The sequence below is a fragment of the Lissotriton vulgaris genome, chromosome 4_1 (assembly GCF_964263255.1).
Source record: "Lissotriton vulgaris chromosome 4_1, aLisVul1.2, whole genome shotgun sequence".
NCBI lineage: Eukaryota > Metazoa > Chordata > Amphibia > Caudata > Salamandridae > Lissotriton > Lissotriton vulgaris.
Genome location: NC_141691.1, coordinates 602,701,199 through 602,720,824, shown reverse-complemented (window position 1 = coordinate 602,720,824; position 19,626 = coordinate 602,701,199). Strand labels below are relative to the sequence as shown.

The window sequence follows — 19,626 nt, the reverse complement described above, 5'->3', positions numbered from 1 at the left end:
TTTTTTGCATGGCTGCCACCAATTTTTGCCAAACTGCTGATGTACTTTGACTGAGTGTGCCCTGTGTTCCTGCCAAACAGGTATCCAGGGCCTATGTTCTTTTCCTAAAAACTACATTAAGACAAAACCCAATTGGCACTCTTTGGCCACATCAGTCCCTTGTAAATGGTACCATAGGTATCAAGGGCACTGTAGCCTGCGAAGGCCTCTCAGGGCAGCAGCACTTATTGTGCCACCCTTAGAGGCCCTGTGCCCTTACACACACCGCCATTGCAGGCTGCGTGTTTTGGTGCAGAACAAAGTGAAGAGTCAACATGGCATGTGCCATGCATACAACCCATTGCCCTGGCATAGGTCAGCCACATGTCTAGCTGGGAGCACTATAACAGTGGTGAGGATACAGGTGCATGAGCCCTGTACCCCTAGTGTCTCCTGCACTTACAATGTCTAAGAATTGGCATAATGCCATTAAGAGTATATGCTCCTGGGAGTTTGTCATTACAAACTCAACAGCACCATAATGGCTTTGCTGAAAACTGGAAAGTTTGGTATCAAACTTCTCACCACATTAAACCCACACTTATGCCAGTGTGGGATTAATGAAAAATGCACTCAGGGCATCTCAGAGATACCCCCTTAAAAACGACCTAACACTAGTGTCCTGGCTGAGTGACTGCTCGCCAGCTGCCACCACCAGACATGTTTCTTGGCTCCTGGGTCGAGAGCCTGCTGCTCTCGGGAGTCTGAAACGATGCACATCCTGAGACGATCTGTCAAGCCTCCTCCCCCAGGATCGTCAGGGTCCACAAAGGGGAAGCTTCAAAACCTTGCCGCCTTGGTGAGCTACCCAAGCCATTTGCTGCTTCTAGCCCCACTTTGGGCAAAAGAACCGGTGGGAAAACAAAGTGAGGAAGGAAGGTGTGTACATCTTTGCCAACCCCACCCCTCAGATGGGGATGGCGAGGTGAAGCAAACTCTCAGGCCCCGCTAACTTGCAGATGGGAGACCCAGCCAACCAGAGAGGCATATGCGCCCCCCCGCCCTCCCAATGGAGGGTGGCATAACAGGCAGGTCCCGACCTTCACTTACCTGTAACGCCCCTAAATCTAGTATTCAGGGGCAATCCTGAACCTTGCCTCCTCAGACAAGAACCAACCTAAAGACGAGAAGGACTGAAGAAGCTGTGCTAAACTAAGAGGAGGAGGCCACTTGGCCCCAGCCCTTCTGGCCTACCCGCACCTCAAACCTGCTCCAACAAATTACCAGTGTGTCCTGCAGCCAGCAGCCCTCAAGAACCCAAAGGACTGGACCTGCCCTGCCTTCCAAAATCAAGACTGTCTCCCGTGAGCACCGGATTTGCTCAACAACAGACTCTGGCCAAATCCGCATGTCTGCGCCACTCTGCACCAGATGCCCAGGGCAAGAGTTAAAATAGTCCAACACCACTAGGAGTTCTCCCTGGCGATCCTGACCTGAGATCTGGTGATCTCTAACCTACCTCAAATCTCCAATCGACGCCTGCAGCCCCCTTCTGGAGGATCCACGAGACCAGAGCTGGTAAGAAAACCCGACGCCTAAAGACACTCCTGCACCTGACGTCACATGGCCTTGGGTGGCTCAACCGCCGGTGTTCCAGCATCCCCAGGCATCCAAACTTACCTCTACAACCGATGGTCACCTACAGAAGAACATTCGTCCCAGAGCCTGCAGCCTTTGTTGCAGCCAGAGAACCCCCATTGAAATCACCAGGGCACCCAACACAAAACCTGCATTCTGCACCCAGCCGTCTCCTGCGGGTGTACTTTGGGTGCTAACTCAGATCCCCCTTTGCCCTGAACAGGACATCTGGAGCTTTGCTCCCACAACCTGTGCCTGCTAGTGAGCAGCCACCAACCAGAGGCCCCTTATTCCCCTTTCGATAACATTGGGTCTCAGCACTCTGCACCCAGTCGCCCTAGTCCCGCCGAGGGTGCTTTGAGAGTGCATCCTTGACCCGGAGGGAACCCTGGTTGAAACACCAGAAAACAGACTCCCAAGTACTTACCTTGAAACCGATAACTTCATTTCCTCCCAATGCATTGACTGCTTTCTTGCGAAAATTGTTTTAAGTGTGGAGTTGGTTTTGTATAAGAACTTGAAAAACTGAATATCTAAAAACTGTTTCTTACCTTTTCTCTAGGAAATGTCTCAGTGTGATATCTATGCATATCATATGGAGTAGAAAAAGTAATGCTTACAGTAATCTAAAAAAATCGAAAGTAATAACAGTAATTTCCACTGTATTGCATGTATTTACAAACCTGTAACAAAGTTATTTTCATTCAGCGTGCTTGTATTATTCAACCTGCCTTGAAAAGTACCTTTTACACTTGCCTGTACCAGGCTTGCTTGGTTCCAAAAAAATAAAAATAACTAAATAATATTTTTATACAAACAAATTGGTCGGAGTTCCGTCTGAGTGTGTGACATCATTTGCTGCCCGAGTGTGTACAACAAATGCTTAACACTACCCTCTGATAAAGCCTTTCTGCTCGCCCACGCTACCACACAGAGTGTAAGATGCTACCTACTTTTACCTCTGCCTATCTTTGGGGTTCCACTGGACTGCGCACCCTAGACCTCATGTTGGTACAGTATATACAGAGCCAGGTTCCTACAATGAGTTATTAGAAAAACAAGTTTGAGCCTCAAATACATCTTCCGTTGAATTAAACCAACAACGATACTAAAAAAGGGCAACGTGTAAACTAAGCGCCAGTATCTTAACGAGTAATAATGTTTCACTATGGTAATATTTAACAGTTCAAAATATAGGGCAGATATAAATATTGCAAAGGGATACGTGGAATTACTTAACCGCAGCCAACCAGGTTTGAATACTTTAGAATTAGTTGCCTTCATTATTAAATGTTTGTGCATAAAGGGTTTAGTAGGTGCTGATGGCGATTACACAGTAACGAAGATGAAAGCATGTGCAACTGATGTATCTATAGAAGAAACAAATCCCCAAGGATGCATCTAAATAAAAATGCAATGAAATAACCACATGAAATCTGTTCTAAACTGATTTGCACTCAAGTAGGCAATACATCAAAACATGTGACATGTAATAAGAATGACATTGGCTGCAGGGCAGATTTTCGATGATATATCTTCTTATGCTTGGTGTCGAACCGAAGGCTCCTAAACAATTGGTTGCAAGATTTTGGCAAGAGTTTTAATGCCCATCACCGACATTGGTGATTAGTTGCTCCCACAGAAAATCTTAATTTGGTATCCTGCTCCTACTTGCTTTTAAGAAAACTAATGAAAACTGCTGCGCCCCTTTACCTCACAAGTCATCTGCTTACAACAGGCTTACATGAACATATTACTCAAAGGGAGATCAGATTCTAAAACATTTGTGTTTCCTCTTCATAGTCCATCTGAGATGTAGAATTCTCATAAGAATATACATCCTCCTTTCAATGATTTGAGATTTTAAAAACACAAACTCTTACTTTGGAGAAATTTCAAACCCTAGACTGTCACCAAGTTCTCCGTTAAGAGCCTGTGTGCACATTTTTTAGAGGTGGTCTTAAGTGTATAGGGACATTAGAAGCAACCATGTTTCCTCCACCGTAGTAGTCTTGGCTATCAGGGGTCCCATAAATGCTAAACAAGTCTGACAGCATTTATTTAAATGTATTTATTTAAACACTGATGCTAAGTTTGTCAAAGAAGCTGAAGAATCAGTAACCCCAAAGCAGTGAGGTGGGACTTCAAAAATCAGTAATTTCAGACAGATTTAGACACAGCAGAGACGGAAAAGGTTTTATAGAATTTTAAAACATCAGCAGATAACGTGAAACAAGTCAAATAGGTTTAAGTTTGATAGTTTATATTTTTGGGAAAGGGTTAATCTTATTAGGGAAGAAGAAAGATTTTGCCCAATTCTCTCAATTAAGTAAATGTGATGGTGGAATGTTTGGATTCATTTCAGTCATTTTTGTAATTACTCTGGCTGCATCCCAATCCACCGTTTATTAACCCAACATGACACCTCAGATTAGTCAGAGCCTTAGGCAAATCAACCTTGTTCTCTAAATGAGCAGTGCAGCCCGAACTGCCAAGCCAGGTCTTTTCTTAACCGGACCAGGTTGCATGTGTTCCAGAGAGGACCTTGATTGACAGGTCGGGCAAGATCAAGACTAATTTGGATAAGACTGGTTCTAATCTGAGGTGGCATCGTGGGCAAAAAAATAACGGGTTGGCATGCTAACCCCAACCATTTGCCAGTAGTTAGAATATATACTTAAGTATTCCTACACTCAACGTGTGCATTTCCTGTAACTACTTTGTCGATTAGCCACCTTTGTTCCGGTATTTATTGCCTTACAATACCAAGGCCTCCAATCTCCCTGCTTCATTCCAACCATGCTTGGGAAAATTTCAGGTGACAAAAATCACACTTCAGGCACACTAAATTGCTGACTAATGGTAAAGAGGGTTAGAGTTACTGTAGTGTGTTGCATATGTAGAGTCGCCTACAAATAAGGTTTAGTGTTGATTGTTCCATTTAAGAATGTTACAAGTATCTTACTTTTGAAATACTGTGATCACGGACCAGTTCAGTGCCTGGTATGAACGATGAGCTGATGACGAACACTTTTGGCTCTATCAACTTCTTGAGGAGATATCAACACTACAGCTACTTAAATAGCAATCACTTTACAAGTGTTCAGCAGATTATCCATCTAGTATTGCTCACAACTGGTGTTTAAAGGTCTGCTGCTCAAAAGGCATCTAGGAACATTTACGGGTGCTGTCACATAAGCAATCAATGCTGTGAGTGGTGGATAAGGGGGCATTTTCTGTAGCCTTTTAACGTTGCATGTGCTCCGAAAATATCAAAGACTTAAGTTTAAGTGTATCATATGCTGGTGTATGACAAAAAAGGGCAAATGAGCACCCCGAAATAAAAAAAAGATCCTTTAAATTCATAGTCCCAATTTCCAAGCATCTGCTAGCATTTGTGAAAAAAGTTAACTAAATGGTATACTGCAGGGAACAGGCGTTAAGGAAGCCTGGACCCAAAGTAGGTAACAAATATGTAAAGTTAACCTATGCTGGAATCCACCACGAGAGCAGTGATGTTCGTAGCAAAGCTGGGATCCCATGATGGCAGCATATAATCCTTCCAAAGCGATCCTCCCTCTCAACGGTAGTACTAGTATTTACATTACATACATTACCTCTATGAGCCTAACATTTTCCCCAGAGAAGATTGGACAACATGAAAATCAGCGGTTTATGTCCTCACCTGTAGACTGGCTTTCTGTCGATGTGACCTCTGGCTCTAGAGTATTTGCATGCGGTAAATGAGGCACTACTTCATCTAGTTTGGCAGAAGATTTAATTAATTCCTCATCCCGGATATTCTGAAAGATTTAAAAAAAAAAAAAACAGGAATAAATATTGGATAGTCAGGGAGAGTCCAACTACTTTACAAATTCTTTCAGACTATATCTGGCATATTTTGTTAAGGTTCAACAATGCCCAATCAGCCATAAAAATTGATGTATTCTAAAAACAGAAGCACATGCAGTGTTACAATGATAATGTACAGATTGTAGGGTATTGCATTTTCTGCATTATAACAAATCATCTCCAACATGCTGATGTTGAGAAAAAGGATAAATGAAGCAGTATCACCAAATCATACAATAACTTTAATGTCAAAGTGGTTACGAGCTCCCAAGATCGGGTAAATCTAGTCTTGAAGGCAAGAGCGTCTGGTTTTGAAATATGTTCCACACTCAATTCAGTTTAGAAGTGGGAAAATACCACTCATTTAACATGCAGGTGCTGGCCACAGGTACTAAGCAGTAAATAATGCGAGGAGTAATTTTGAAGGGCACTTCTACCATGTATATGGGTATGTGGTGCTTTGGGAGTCTTGCTGCCCTTTCCATATGCTTCAGGGACTTTTACATACAGGAGCAACGTTGGCTTGTGCTAATATCAGTCAGTGATTAGTTACTAAGTAGAATTGTATTGCTCTGTCAAAATATAATAGGGACGATTAATAATGCTATTTTGAAGTACTGGAGTAGTACTATAGGAGTTTTACTTTGCATTCATAAGTATAATTGTGAATTGGCCCCAAGATGCCCACCACCCTATCAGTAAAAGAACAAAGAGGGAACAATCCCTTCTATTTCTAACAAGTGTGCATGGATAGTACCATTTTTAGTCCATGTTTTTTGGGTCAGTTCAGAAAGGTCTGTAATACTACTTACTTTACCCCTAAGTGCCTTGGAAAAGTGGCCACACTGAAGTTTAATAATATAGCATGGAAGCTAACTTGAGTATCAAACAGTATCACGACCAAAGCCAAGATAATGTTCAACATTGACAACCATAAAAATATAAATTTAAGTTGAAGAAAAGGAAGGAATGACTTCATGTTGGGTAGGAAATTAAGAGACATTAGAGTCTCACTAATTCCTAAACAATTACATTTAGCAAAACCTCTATTGATGTGGTGTAAGTGCTATTAATATATTAAATGAGTTCTTTTTTTTTTTTTATTTCAAGTCATTTTTATTGAAATAGAAAGACAAAAGGAAAAAACAGTACAGTAATTCTTCCAGTACACAAAATGTTCGATTCATCTATTGATAAACACATACAGAAAATGAAATTAAATTAATAGAAAATAAATCAACTCTTGCTTGCATTATCATAACATACATACAGACATAACTCTCAGTGCGTAGGTGTGGTGGAGTGGGCTCTAATGGATGACAGCACCCAATACCATCCTAAATAGTTAGAAACTGAACTGACAATAGCCTCCATGCTCACTAAGTGTATAAAGGCGTGAACATATTCTTGATGGCCTGGACGATTCATAGGGGATACTCTAGATTGAAAAACTCAGCTGATGTGCTTACGGCAAAATGAAAGGCCAGTATTGAATAACCCCTTAACATCGAAAACAAAAAGGAAAAACATCTACACTTTTATTTTCTCTGCAGCAGCTTTCAAATGTAATTTTTAGACAGTGCAATTTGGTGTCCATTCAAAATAAGAGTAAGTAAACGGCTTAATTTATATTCCGTGTTCTATAACTCTTTACAATTAAGCAGGACAACCCCTTTGTCAGATGATGGAACGTGGGTATCTTATATGTTAAATGGATACATAAGCAAGAGCGTTCCACATACAGCAACGACGTAACAGATGCCTCCCGTCCACTTTAAAAGTCAGAGAAAAACAAGAAGGGAGATGTGAAATGTTAACTTTTAGTTGGAAAAAGGAGACAGAAGTTCCACCGGAAAAAATGTATTGATTAGATTATTATGGGATTTTTCAATGTGGGCTATTGAAAGCCCAAATCATGTGTTGGTTGCGACTTCCCTATGTGAAAAGATGGACCTAGAATTTTGTTTTGAGTACTAGGTTTCTTTTAGGTTATTTTCCTTACTAACAAGGCTGCTTAAATGTAATCTACCTAATCAATATGTCTTATACAATTTTACTGTAAAGATTAGATGATTTATGAAAGGATGACCGATACAAAATGTACAGCTTTTTATGAGAAATATGTAGCGAATGATGGCAATTGGGTTGCTATGTAACAATGTGTGTATTCACTTTTGACTCAAATATCAATAAAAACAAATTATCCTACGATTAAACCCCATTCCTCCATAAAATATGTTCAGCAGCAAAGAATAGCCTCCTCAAACTAATAAAATTATCCAACAGTAGCAAACACAATTTAAAGTCTGCCTCCTCGAAATAAACGTGGATAGGATAATGACCCATATAACAGAATGCAAAATCACTTTGCTTCACCATTCATTCCAAACTAGCCCTCAAAGCCAGCATTGGCAGGCACAGGAACAACAAGACTGTTTGGTATCAAGTCTTAACCCTGAGGAAAGTGACCCCCTACAATCCGGAAGGACTTCAGAACACTTCAAAGCCTTAGTCGTTTTGCACCTATGGTCTCTATAGATACTACCCAGAAAGGTATTCTACATGCAGCATCACATCTTAAAGGCCCAAAGAGGTTTGTGGATATCACTCGAACCATGATGGAACTGCTGATTCCCACCTAAACGCCTAAGTCACCCTTAAGATGAGCTGTATTTTATAAAAGTCCACCAGAATTGCCACTTCTGACAGACACTAGAAATCAGGACAGACAGGTAACAAAGCAAGCATTTGCAATGCAATAGGTCTAGCATTTGCTAGAGTTTGAGCTATTGGCATAGTAAATGACAATGCCTTTTATTTAGGTGTTTTGAAAACCTACAAGCGGTGCTAAACACCCACTTTGTACTATAAGTTATTGCTTATGAGAAGCAAGGCTAGCAGTAAAAGAGGTGCAGTTACTACCAGACTTTCCTCTCGTAAGCAATGAAAATGTACACAGTGCGTGTTTACGCACTGCTTGCAGGTTTTCAAAACATGAATAAAAGGCATTGTTATTTACAATGTAAATAGCTCAAAACTCTTACAACTGTGAGACCTATTGCTTTGCGAATGCTTGTTGCGCTCCGAGGCAGCAGCCATAGGAAGGCAGGGACCGGACGCCAGACCGTGCGTTTCAAAAGCAGGAAGGAAGAGTAGGCAGCTACAACCAAAACAGACCTTAGTCTTTGAATGCACAGCAAATGCGGCAAGATAAGAGCATGATTTACAGCTCAGTTTACAACATAGCTCTGTAAACCACGCACACTGGTTTCCAGTGCACCACTTTAATGAAAGAAATAGTGCTCACAAGCTTTGAGTAACACCACACGTAACAGGGCCAGCCCTAGAAATTAGGTGGAGGTTTTAAAGCCCATATCCTGAATACAGCATGTTTCACAGACACAGAGCAGGCGCGGCCTAGGCGAGACCTAAAAACGAAAGTAGATGGGGTTGGGCTATGGGTTATAGACCGTGAATGCGACTGGGTAAAGGCCGTGGTGGGAACAGGATACTGAAAGGAAGAGCTGTGGGTGCGAACTGAGCACTGCCCCACTGAACAAGGGCAGGGCAGTCTGATGGGCGAGAATGGGAGCACAGCAAATAGCACAGGAGAATGGTATAGGTAAACAAAAGATGAAACAATGCTAGAAACGAGGGGACCCTGAAGGAAAGCTTGTCAACACAGTTCTGAAAGGCATGTCTGGAAAACAGGGAAGCACACGCAGGACAGTGTTAATGGGGAGGTCACTTAATGGGGAGCAGAAAAGTAAAGAACTGCGTGGAATCAAATATAGGGGAACACAGTAGGACAGCAGGGCTGTAGAATGGTTAGGACCACTGATGCCAGGACAGTGGAAAGGAGTGGGCTAGACAATAAAGGCAGTGGAACAGAGCACAAGAGTGGGGAAAAAGTAGAACCTAGGTGCAATATGAGACCACTCGACGGAGCAGAGCATATTTCATGCTGAGAGTCGGTATGAGACACGGAAGAGGACACGATGGTACAGCACTCGTGCAGGGCATGGACAGCGAAGAGGAATAAAGTGAGATTGATGAAAATCTAGCATGGGCACCGAAGGACAGCCGGGCTTACAGTGACAACTAGTATAAAGGGTCAAAGAATAGGAGTGGAGCCAGGTGGACTTGATCCGTTAGTTTTATATGTGAATTGTCTGAATTACTCTACAACAGAATGCGAAAGAATAGGAAAGGTCACACACAACACCATCCCTGCCCACATCATAAACTAACCAATTTGCAGGAAACGCCACTTCCGCCCAAGCATCCCTGATGATGTAATTTCCAGCAAACTCACGTGTGTAAGAACCTGGGAAGGGCAGAGGCACATCTGCAGAGTGGCTGAGAACTGAAGTTGTATTAAAGGAGCAACAATGGAGCCTAAAAGCAAATTGTGAACCCAGTACCTTGGCATCCATCAACCAAATACCACCACAGCCTGGCACATGTACACTGGGTTTATTTGAATAACACGCATGCCATGTTTCTAACGATCTGCCACTGCAGCCTCTGCAGATCAGTTGAGCCCAGAGGCTTCTGGGACCTTTCAGAACAGAAATCAGAGCAAGCACCAGTCTCCAACAACCAACGTTTGAGATCATAAGCGCTCGATTAAAGAAAAGAATGGAAAGTGCTGCGGGCAAAAGCACAACATGGCCAACAAGTAGGAATATATTAAGGATTAATCAATGTACAGACCCAAGTTTTCACTAGCAGTTGTACGGCGTTCTTTATAAAAGATGAATTATCTTGGGCACAAATTGTTTACTGACCAATTACCTCAAAAGCATAACACTCATGTAAAACTGTTCATGTACCTTAGAAAAGCTGTGTAGGAGAACTGTAGACATTGGAACTTGGACTACTCCGGCCTTCTTGTGAACATATATGCAAAAATTGGGAATACTTGGAAACAAGTGCAGCATGTCTATTTACGGGTCTATATAATTACATTTACATACATTGTATGTCAACATTAAAAAAATGCACTTTATCTCCTGCCGTTGTAATACATTCGGATTAAAGCCAACTAACAATTATCATGTCAACCTTGTTTTTGGGATTGCAGGGCAGAGTAGGAAAATAAAAAACAAAAACATTTTATCCTCCACCAAGGTATGCTTTTATTTGCGGAAAACTTGCTAAGTATTAAGATTTCCATTTTTAGAAACCATTTCCATTGTATATTATGCCCAAATCCAATATGCCAGTTCCAGCTCAGATATTATTTGTGCACACGATGAAAAGCGATTCCCCTCACATCCAGGAACATGAAGCAGAATAATTTAAGAGGCGCTGTGCAGGCTGCCAAACAGGATCTGACAGCAATACTGCATCAATATTTTCCTGAGGAAGAAAAATTATACATGGTCTCCATTTTATTTATCCTCCCTTGAGCATGGCTACCCCTTTCTGTTTTGAATAGCAAAGCCAAGCGCTTCCAGGTCTAGGCCGCCTATGATCTAACCTTTCCTGGCGCTCAGCGAGCACCCATTAGTTGCAGGTATTGATTGCTGTCCCGGGCATTATTCAACAGGTATAGCTGCGTTTTCCCCCAAGCCTCTGTCTGTGAGTAATCAAACAGCAGCCATGTACGAACTACGGCAGGCCATTCATTGACTGTCGAAAGGCACTGTTTTGTCCGTTCAGACTGTATATTTTTGAAAAAACGTTAATAAAATAAAGTTGCATTTTTACAATAAAATAAATAGAGGTGTGTGGCCATCTAATTTAAGCTGCTGGTTAAGGACTTCTAAAGTTTTAAACATAGTAAAGAAAGAAAAGCTCTGCTGAAATGCAGCATGAGATGTTACAGCCCGCTACCAGAAAGCGGTTTCCCGTCCAGGAGCGTGCACATCTCCTGTCCGAGATGATCTGGACCCGACGGAGCTGTACACGTGCACATTGCCTGTCCAGGCGCGTGCTCAGCTCCTGTCCCTCTTCCGAACACAAACGGACGACAATAGGTCTCGCCAAGGCAACGCAGCGCATGCGCTGCGTCGCTAGGCAAGAGCTAAAGATTGTAAAAGGTAAAAACCAATAGACAAGCCTTTGCCATCTATGCTTCCAGGATCTGGAGCAACATTAGGACAGATTAAACTCACCCTGCTGCTACCTAACAGGGGTTGCATTCTACAAATGAGTACATTAACACAATTGTAAAGGCTGTTGGCATAAGGAACTGAAGTTTACTGAAATCCAAGGAATGTAAATATGAGGTGCAAGGACCTCATGAGCATCTAATGTTGCTGTAACCTCATATCTGCCCAAGTCTATGTATTCATATTCCATGACTCCCCACAGTAGCAAGCCAGTGGAGATTAGTGGCTCTAGTGCCCTCCAAAATCTTTTAGAAGAAAGGGAGACTACTGAACCATTTAGAAATGCCAGTGGAGTTTAAATGAACAAAACAAATACCTTTGGGGGCCCCTGGGAAATGGGATAATTGACATAATGCTCGTCAGAGCAAAAGAATAAATGAATACTCACAGTTCTATATATAATGAATGGCTGATACACCCTAGTTTTGGCTCCTATTTCCTCCCCTCTGTCTCTGCAGCTTATGAATCACTTAATATTGGGTTGCGCTTCTGCACCTACTAATTGTTACCTCTGTGCAGCTTCCCCCCCACGTCCCTAATCCGGTCTACATCACTTCACTGCCTACATCACTTCACTGCCTAATCTCATTCACTCTTTTCTGCGCTTTTACTCACTCTGCTTTTTCCTCCTCCTCCCCCCACCACCCCCACCACTGTCTCTAGCCTTTGCTCCCCTTTAATCTATACGACTACCTCAGCTGCCTCCTGGAATTTTCCACATATTACTCTAGATTGCTTTTGTACCAGCTTCACTAACCCCAGTACCATCCACTTACTCGGCCCCGTGCTTCTGTACCCCACTAATTCTTTGTATGCTGTGCTCTTGTACTATTTCACTAACTTTGGGCTTCTGTACCTCTTCACTCCCCGTATGTTTCTCTACTTAATGTCCGAATTGCTTTTGTAGCTTTTCCCATAATGACCTGGGCTTCTGTGCACCTATTGTAACTATGCTACTAAACTCCTGCTACATACTCTATACTATGCTTTATTGCTGCAGGGATGGTGGCAACCTTTGGTGTAGCTAGTTACTTCACACACAAGTAGGCATAAACAAACTCTACAGGGAGACTAGTTTTGAATGTCCACTTGCCTCCATCTCCTCCCCCATACATACCACCAGGCATAAAATGGAAAGCAAAGGTGGTGGCAGCATCTAAGTAAGATGTGAAGTTCCAGTAAAGAACCACCAATGTAGACCGCAGCAAGCAGAAAATGTGTAATCAGGAGCAGCTTATTTTTTTTCCACCTGCCTGAGCACAAGGAGGTATACTAGAGGACTTGTAAAACCCATATGGTATGGAGTTAAGGGTCCGCACATATGCAACAAGACCTTTGCCAGTAGCTGTGCACACTTGAAGGTAGGAGGTGGGGGGGGGGGTGAATACAAGATTCCAAAGAACTTTTAGTGGAAATTGTACCCAGATTGGAAGAACTTCGCAAAACTACAACAGAAGCTTTTCTTTACATTAAAGTTTACACTGAAAAGGCAAGATAATGATGAGGAGTGTGCACAAGAGAGTGAGCGGGTTTATAGAAATGTGTGAGTCTACCTACAATACTAGCCAAGAGCAATGCAATGGCACCCAAAAACCCCTCCAGATCAACCTCTAATGAAAACAAGCATTAGTAAAGCCAATAGGTCTGGCACTGGCTGCCAATCTTTATCTTTGGTTGTTTCGTCAATGCCAGACCTAATAATACTATTACTTTAAAGTATAACCTTTCTTCCATTCTGTTTTCCGGTCTCTTAGTCAGGCAGCAATATCCGTTTGTGATACCCATTAGCTTCTCCCAAAACCCAGAGAACTTTTAAAGATTCATTAAAAAGTACTTTTCCTGGAAAGGTATAAGGTGCTTACCATTTTAGTTTCAGGCAATTTGCTTCGTGAAATATCTCTCTCAGTAGCCAATGCACTACCTTTATCAAAGCGTCCACGGATTGAAGCAAGTTCTCTTTCACGTTCCTTTACCAAACAAAACATAAAAAGGTAGAATATTAGGATGTAGAATTATTGTGGTTGTAAAGAGATTAAGAAATTGTAATGGTATATGAAGCGACCTCAAAAGAAATTGGCAGTCCATACCTGCTTCAGTTGCTGAGCTAAACAGGCAGTGCTGGAGGTACCATTCTGCCTCTCTAATCTTTCTTGAAGGATTTTGGTGGTTGGGGTTACATTGGGAGTTTTGGAAATTGCTGGTGAAGGACTATGCACTTGTAAGCGCTCTCCAAAACGTTCTACGAAAGATTTCACTGATGTACCACCTGAAACCATAACACAGTTAATGAATACAATTTCAACTTTTGCAAAACTCTTCAAAGAATCTAAATGTTTCATGTGCTCTAGGTTCAAGACACCATTTTGTAATAAGACTTTGGATTCTGCAAGAGTTTGATCATACGATCTAAAACATTGGACAGCTTCACATTGTGGATACAAAATAGATTCATGTGTGGTAGTGGAGCATGTCGGTCAGATAGACCTGAATGAGAACCAACAATTGCCGTACACTTCCAGTGCTAGTTGTCCCGGAAACTTAGTCAAACTTGGAGATATGACCTTACAATCACTCAAAGCATTAAACGGTGAAAGGGAAATTTGTATTGTAATTCAAACCGGAGTCTAATTTAGGAACATAGTGAGACTGATAGTCACATGACACCCAGAAAAACAGAACTGGGTGCTGCAAATCCAGAAAAACTAGACATTCATCATGAATGCTCATACTATGAAGAGAATACAGAGCAATATGCGTAAATATGTAAAAAGGCACCCTGGCTGTGAAGTTAATTAATGGTGCAGACGGTACAGATTGAGCATAATACCTACTAAAAACGTGACATAAAAATAGCTAAGAGTAAGAATTATATACTGCCATTTGCCATACAGACCATTTTCCCAAAATGCCTTGGCTCAGAAATAGGCTGCATTCCACACATGAGTTGGGTGAAAAGAAATGAATGCACCTAAGCAAGAGCCAGTCATCCCATTATATCAAAAGATCGGTTAGGAGATGCTTTGTTTTCCCTAAAGCAGCACATAGGGGAATAATCCCTAGGTGGGTACGTAATCTCCCCCAAATGCAGAAGCAGCACTTTTGAAATTCCTACACCTCGCACACCTCTTCCTAGGCAGAACCTTCTCACCATTCGCCAACAGCTACATGACCATGTCACACACACAGGCTAAAACACGAGCTCACACAATCAGGCCCTTTCATGTTAAATGAACCAAGAACCACCTCGCCGCTACACAGGGATTCCATTTCGCCAGACTTATCTTGATTAATTAAAGTGGATTTTTTTTTTACTATAGGGAAATGAGATTTCTAAACCTTACAGGTATAAGCAGACCGCTTCAGTGACAGACTGGATCTTCATCCGTGAAAATACAAAACATTCTCCAATAAGATGATACCATTAACACAATGTGAACTTTGATCAGGTCTGCTTAAGGAGATTAATGCGATAAGCAGGTAAACAAAGGAGTGAGATGTCATGCTGCATCTTTTAGCAAGCAGTGCCAGAATGCTCAGCTTAAATTGGATGCCTAACCCAACTTGCAGTTCCAAATAAGAACAAGTTGCATATCGTCAGTATTTTTTTTTTAGACTGAGATATACTTTAACTCGCCATAGATATTTTATTTTGATAAATACACTTCCATTAATTTGATTTAGAAGTTTTACAAGGTGTCCTGCATCTCTATTTCGTCTTCATAGCACGAGATTTCAGAAAAAGTCAATTTTTAGATCGCTAGGGGGTTCCATAGCAGCTTCAAAGCCTATAAAGGAGCACCCAGCATCACTAGAAAAAACATCCCCTGGCTTCTGAAAGGAATGATGTGCTCATTCAGTCAATTCAGACGGTGAAAGCCACAGAAGTCAGCAGAAGACAAAGGTACACCATCTTGAGAGGTACAGTGTGATGTAGAATCTGTGGAAGATTCAATATGGCCCTGGAAAAGTTTGCTAAAAGAAAAAAACGTAACACATGCTTCCTTCTACTGATTCATCATCTTTAGAAAGATTTCCTAGAAATGTAAAAGTACAGAGGGTAACCCCTGAAGAAAAAAAACAACAAAAACGCAACCTGGAAAAATAATTGCCCCTTCCGATAGCCAACTCAAAACAGTCACATTTTGTGAGGCATATAAAGCTATCAATGGATGACCCTGTCGTGCCTTGAACTAAACGGCGAAAAAAACTGAGCTAATGCTCCTAGGCAACCCCTCCCCACTCAAGTCATTGTGGCCCTCCTGCCTTGGCGCCCCCCCACTCCTAAGGATAAAATCAAAAGCCTAGGCATATGGCTCAAACAATCCCTCAATTTTATCGCCCAAGCCACTAAACTATCGGCTACCTGATTTGGCCTACTTAGGCTAATACGGAAGATCCTCACTTTACTGCCTTTCCAAGCCAGAAAAATAATGATCCAGGGACTTGTTCTTTCCAGGTTTGATTTTGGAAATGCCTTGTACCTAGGAGCCCCTCAAGCCGCCTTGAACACGCTCCAGATCGTACAGAACTGTGCGGAGCGCACACTACTCCAAATCCCCCACCGTCTCTCAGTAAAGACCGGCCGGAGTAGCCTCCATTGGCTTCCGGTGAGACGAAGAATTGAGTGTAAGACCCTCCGTATCATTTACGAGCATATTGGAAAACGGAAGCCGCCATCAATCATTCCTTGATCACTGCCTACAGCCCTGCCAGACACCTCAGATCATCATCCTCTCTTCTGGTAACGGTACCTAGGATTAAGAGAGATGCGGAGGCCGGTCCATTTCATACAACGCATCGAGGCTCTGGAACTCCCTTCCCCACCACCTGCGCACAGAACCTAACCTCCTATCCTACTGTAAGCATCTAAAAACCCTGCTCTTCTCACACACTGAATAATCCTCACCTCGACCCCCACTATGCACAGGTCTACAGCGCTAGGATGCCTCCGGGTAGCTATCGCGCTTTACAAATTTTCTTTTTATTTTATTCATCAATGTCACTGCTTAACTATTTTTGGAATGTGTATCCTGGGTCCTTGGCAGAATAAAACTGTAAAATCAATGGTGACCTTTTCATTGTCCAATCGTAGCACAAAGCTCTAGAGCTATTTTTTCAAATAAATGTGAATCACTTACATGCATCCCACTACCCAGCAACTTGTTTATGATGTTATATTTATGAGAGAAGTAAAAGCCAAGAGCTCTTAAGGAATTAAACTGTGGAATCTTTCCTGCATTATAGAACGTGAAATCAAGTGGAAGACAAATCTTCTGAGCAGAATGGAAGATATAAGGAGGTAACAAGCATCTGCAATGCAATCGGTCTCGCATTTGTTAAAGTTAGAGCTATTTGTATTGTAAATTATGTTTTTACGTATGTCCATTTGTTTGCAGTGGAGTGGATGTACGTTTGTAAGTGGTGTTATGTCTTTTGTATTGGAATTGTTAGTTGTGGAACTGTGTGGGGTGAAATTGGATGAAGTTCAGTGTATGTGTGGTTTGGAATTGTGTGGTATGGTGAATAGATTTTGGTAAGAGGTGTATAGAATACATTGAAAGTAATATGGCAAGCGATTTTATTTTATTTTAATGTTTTATAGAGCGCAAACTTGACCCGTGAGGGAATCAGAGCACTTTACACGGTTTACAGAGGTGAACAAACAAAAAGTCTAAAGTACAGAAATATACAAAGCTTGGAGCGGGGCAAGGGTGCTGGGAGCATAGGGGACAAAAGGGGACACAAGTGTATGGTTACAATTATAATTAGAATCAGTAGTGATAGGTAGTTTGTGTGTGAAGAGGTTAGTAGACACTCGAGAGAGCAGTAGAAAAAGTGTGTGCAAAAGAGTGAAATGAAGGGTAGAGAATTTTGAAGACTTATAAAGTGGCCATGTTTATGTAGGTAGAAGACACCGTAAGCAGAGGATGGTAGGGCGTGTTAGAGGTGCACATTTCTAGAATGTCCTTTGTATTTGAAGCTGTGCTGCAAGACGTGAAGTGAATATGAGAAATGATGGATTACTGTGTGGGAAAGCGAGAGTGTTTTGAGAGAGAGAGGGAGGGAGTAGAGTAAGTGTTAATTAGGGGGCAGTGGAGGCGAGAGATGGATCTGAACTTCATTTTAGTATTTATAGGAAGGTAGCATGTCTTAGTAAATAATTTGGAGAGTAGAGATGGATTGAGGGCATGTGAGGGGGAAGTGGAATTGTGAGATGTATGGGGTTAGTGGACGTGTGAGTTATAGATGATAGAGGTATTTTGTTTTTATTGTAATTGCTAGTTGTGTGCTCGCATGGTGTGGTGTTTAGTGTATTTGCGTTTTGGAATTATGTGGTATACAGATTAGATAGTGTTGAGAGATTTACTGAATATTTTAAAAGTAATTTTGAGAGGGTCAGATAATATGTGTATGAATTGGCGAATGAACACTAGAGAGAGTAGTAGAGAAAGTGTGTGTGACCGAAAGAAGGGGAGAGAAGTTTGTAGACAGATAAGATATTGTTTGTGTAATTAGAATACACTGAAAGAAAAGGAGGGTAGGTGTGTTAGAGCTTTATTATTCTTAAAAGCTTTTAGAAACTAAGATGCTGCCATTTTAAAAGCTGAGAAATGGTTTGAAAAAAGCAAAACTACAACAGCCATCAGTAAGGTATGCCCTGTAATAGAGTCCAAGAAAGGATGTGTTCTCAAATACTAAAGCACATAGGGCCACATTATCAAAGGACCCCAAAAACTAGGACTTTACTCTATATTAAGGTACACACAGAGAGCGATCTACTCAGCCACACTGCTCCTCTCATAAGCGTCTCTCACACACAGAGAATTTTGTGATTCATTTCCACATGCCTGGTGTGAAATTAACAGACTGTGTGTCGTACAAGGAAACACTCCTATAGGGGCACTGCTTTCATGCTTTCAGCTATGCACACTGAGACCTTGCAGGGGAACGCAAAATGCCATTCCCTAAAACTCAAGCAGTCCGGAGGAGCTATTCTGAAAGGTACATTGATACCTGATAGACACAGACACAGTGGGTGTTCACTTCATAAATCTCAAAACACTATGTATGTTCCCGAGGCCATATACGTGAACTACCTCTCAATAATCTACACAGTTGTCGGCTCCACTTAAACACAAACACAACAGTTGACAAGGTTGATTATTTTTTTTTTAAATACATAAACTTACATGAAGCATGCTAGCTACATTTCCTGAAAACACGCACATCAGCATGTGTTGTCAATGAAGGCCTCACACCTTGTGAACGTTATCTGGATCACGCACACAGACAATGGTTATTCTTCCTATGAAATTTACGCCGACTGTATTAAAAGAGAATGAGTCCCTGGTCCACCATGTGACACAAACAGAAGAGCATTGATTTTGAAATGCAAGTACAACTTTTTTCTCTCCCAGTGACAAGACACTCCTTGGTGCGCTCTGAGAAGGAATAATAGCACCGACTGGTTTGAAAAGTGACGGTAAAGAGTCCACACAAATCCCCAGTGCATGAATCTTCATGGCTGGCAGGCAACGTATTGACTTATAGTAGATCAAAGCCAAAGATAGCTTTATTCGATTTTACATATTAAAAATCATAAAAACAGATACAAAAAAAACAATAAAAACACATTACAGTCAGTTCCACGACAATTTGCCATGCAAAGGTACATAACAGTGCTAGTAGATAAATAAATATTATTTAAATTGAGGGTCAGTTCATTGATTTCCTGGATCTTATCACATTTTTCAAAACATTTGGCACAAAATACATGGTCATTTTCTCTTCCAGCATCTGAAGTATCAAAAGGGTCGGTCTGCACTGTCTCAGTACCCACTTTTTCAACAAGAGGATTAGATATTTATTTCGTGCAAAGGAGTAAAATTTACAGAACACCACAATGGATTGTATATTGTTGTGAAATGTCATTGCATGGGCACGGTGGTAAGTCTTTCGACCATGAGTTAATTTCTGGGAAGGTTACCAGTCTAAAGAAACTGTCCCCTCTAAAGCGTGTTAACAGCATTCTAGAAAA

General features: G+C 41.6%; 1 protein-coding gene across 2 annotated transcripts in view; it reads right to left on the bottom strand.

Moving 5' to 3' along the window:
- Positions 1-19,626, bottom strand: part of ANLN (anillin, actin binding protein) — a 256,636-nt gene that overhangs the window by 190,543 nt on the left and 46,467 nt on the right. For both annotated transcript variants that reach the window (XM_086964829.1, XM_086964830.1), the window contains exons 6-8: positions 13,676-13,854; positions 13,451-13,555; positions 5,303-5,420 (exon numbers count right to left, since the gene is read on the bottom strand). In XM_086964829.1, the coding sequence (XP_086820955.1) occupies positions 5,303-5,420; positions 13,451-13,555; positions 13,676-13,854 (402 nt within the window). The remainder of the gene's footprint in view (positions 1-5,302; positions 5,421-13,450; positions 13,556-13,675; positions 13,855-19,626) is intronic.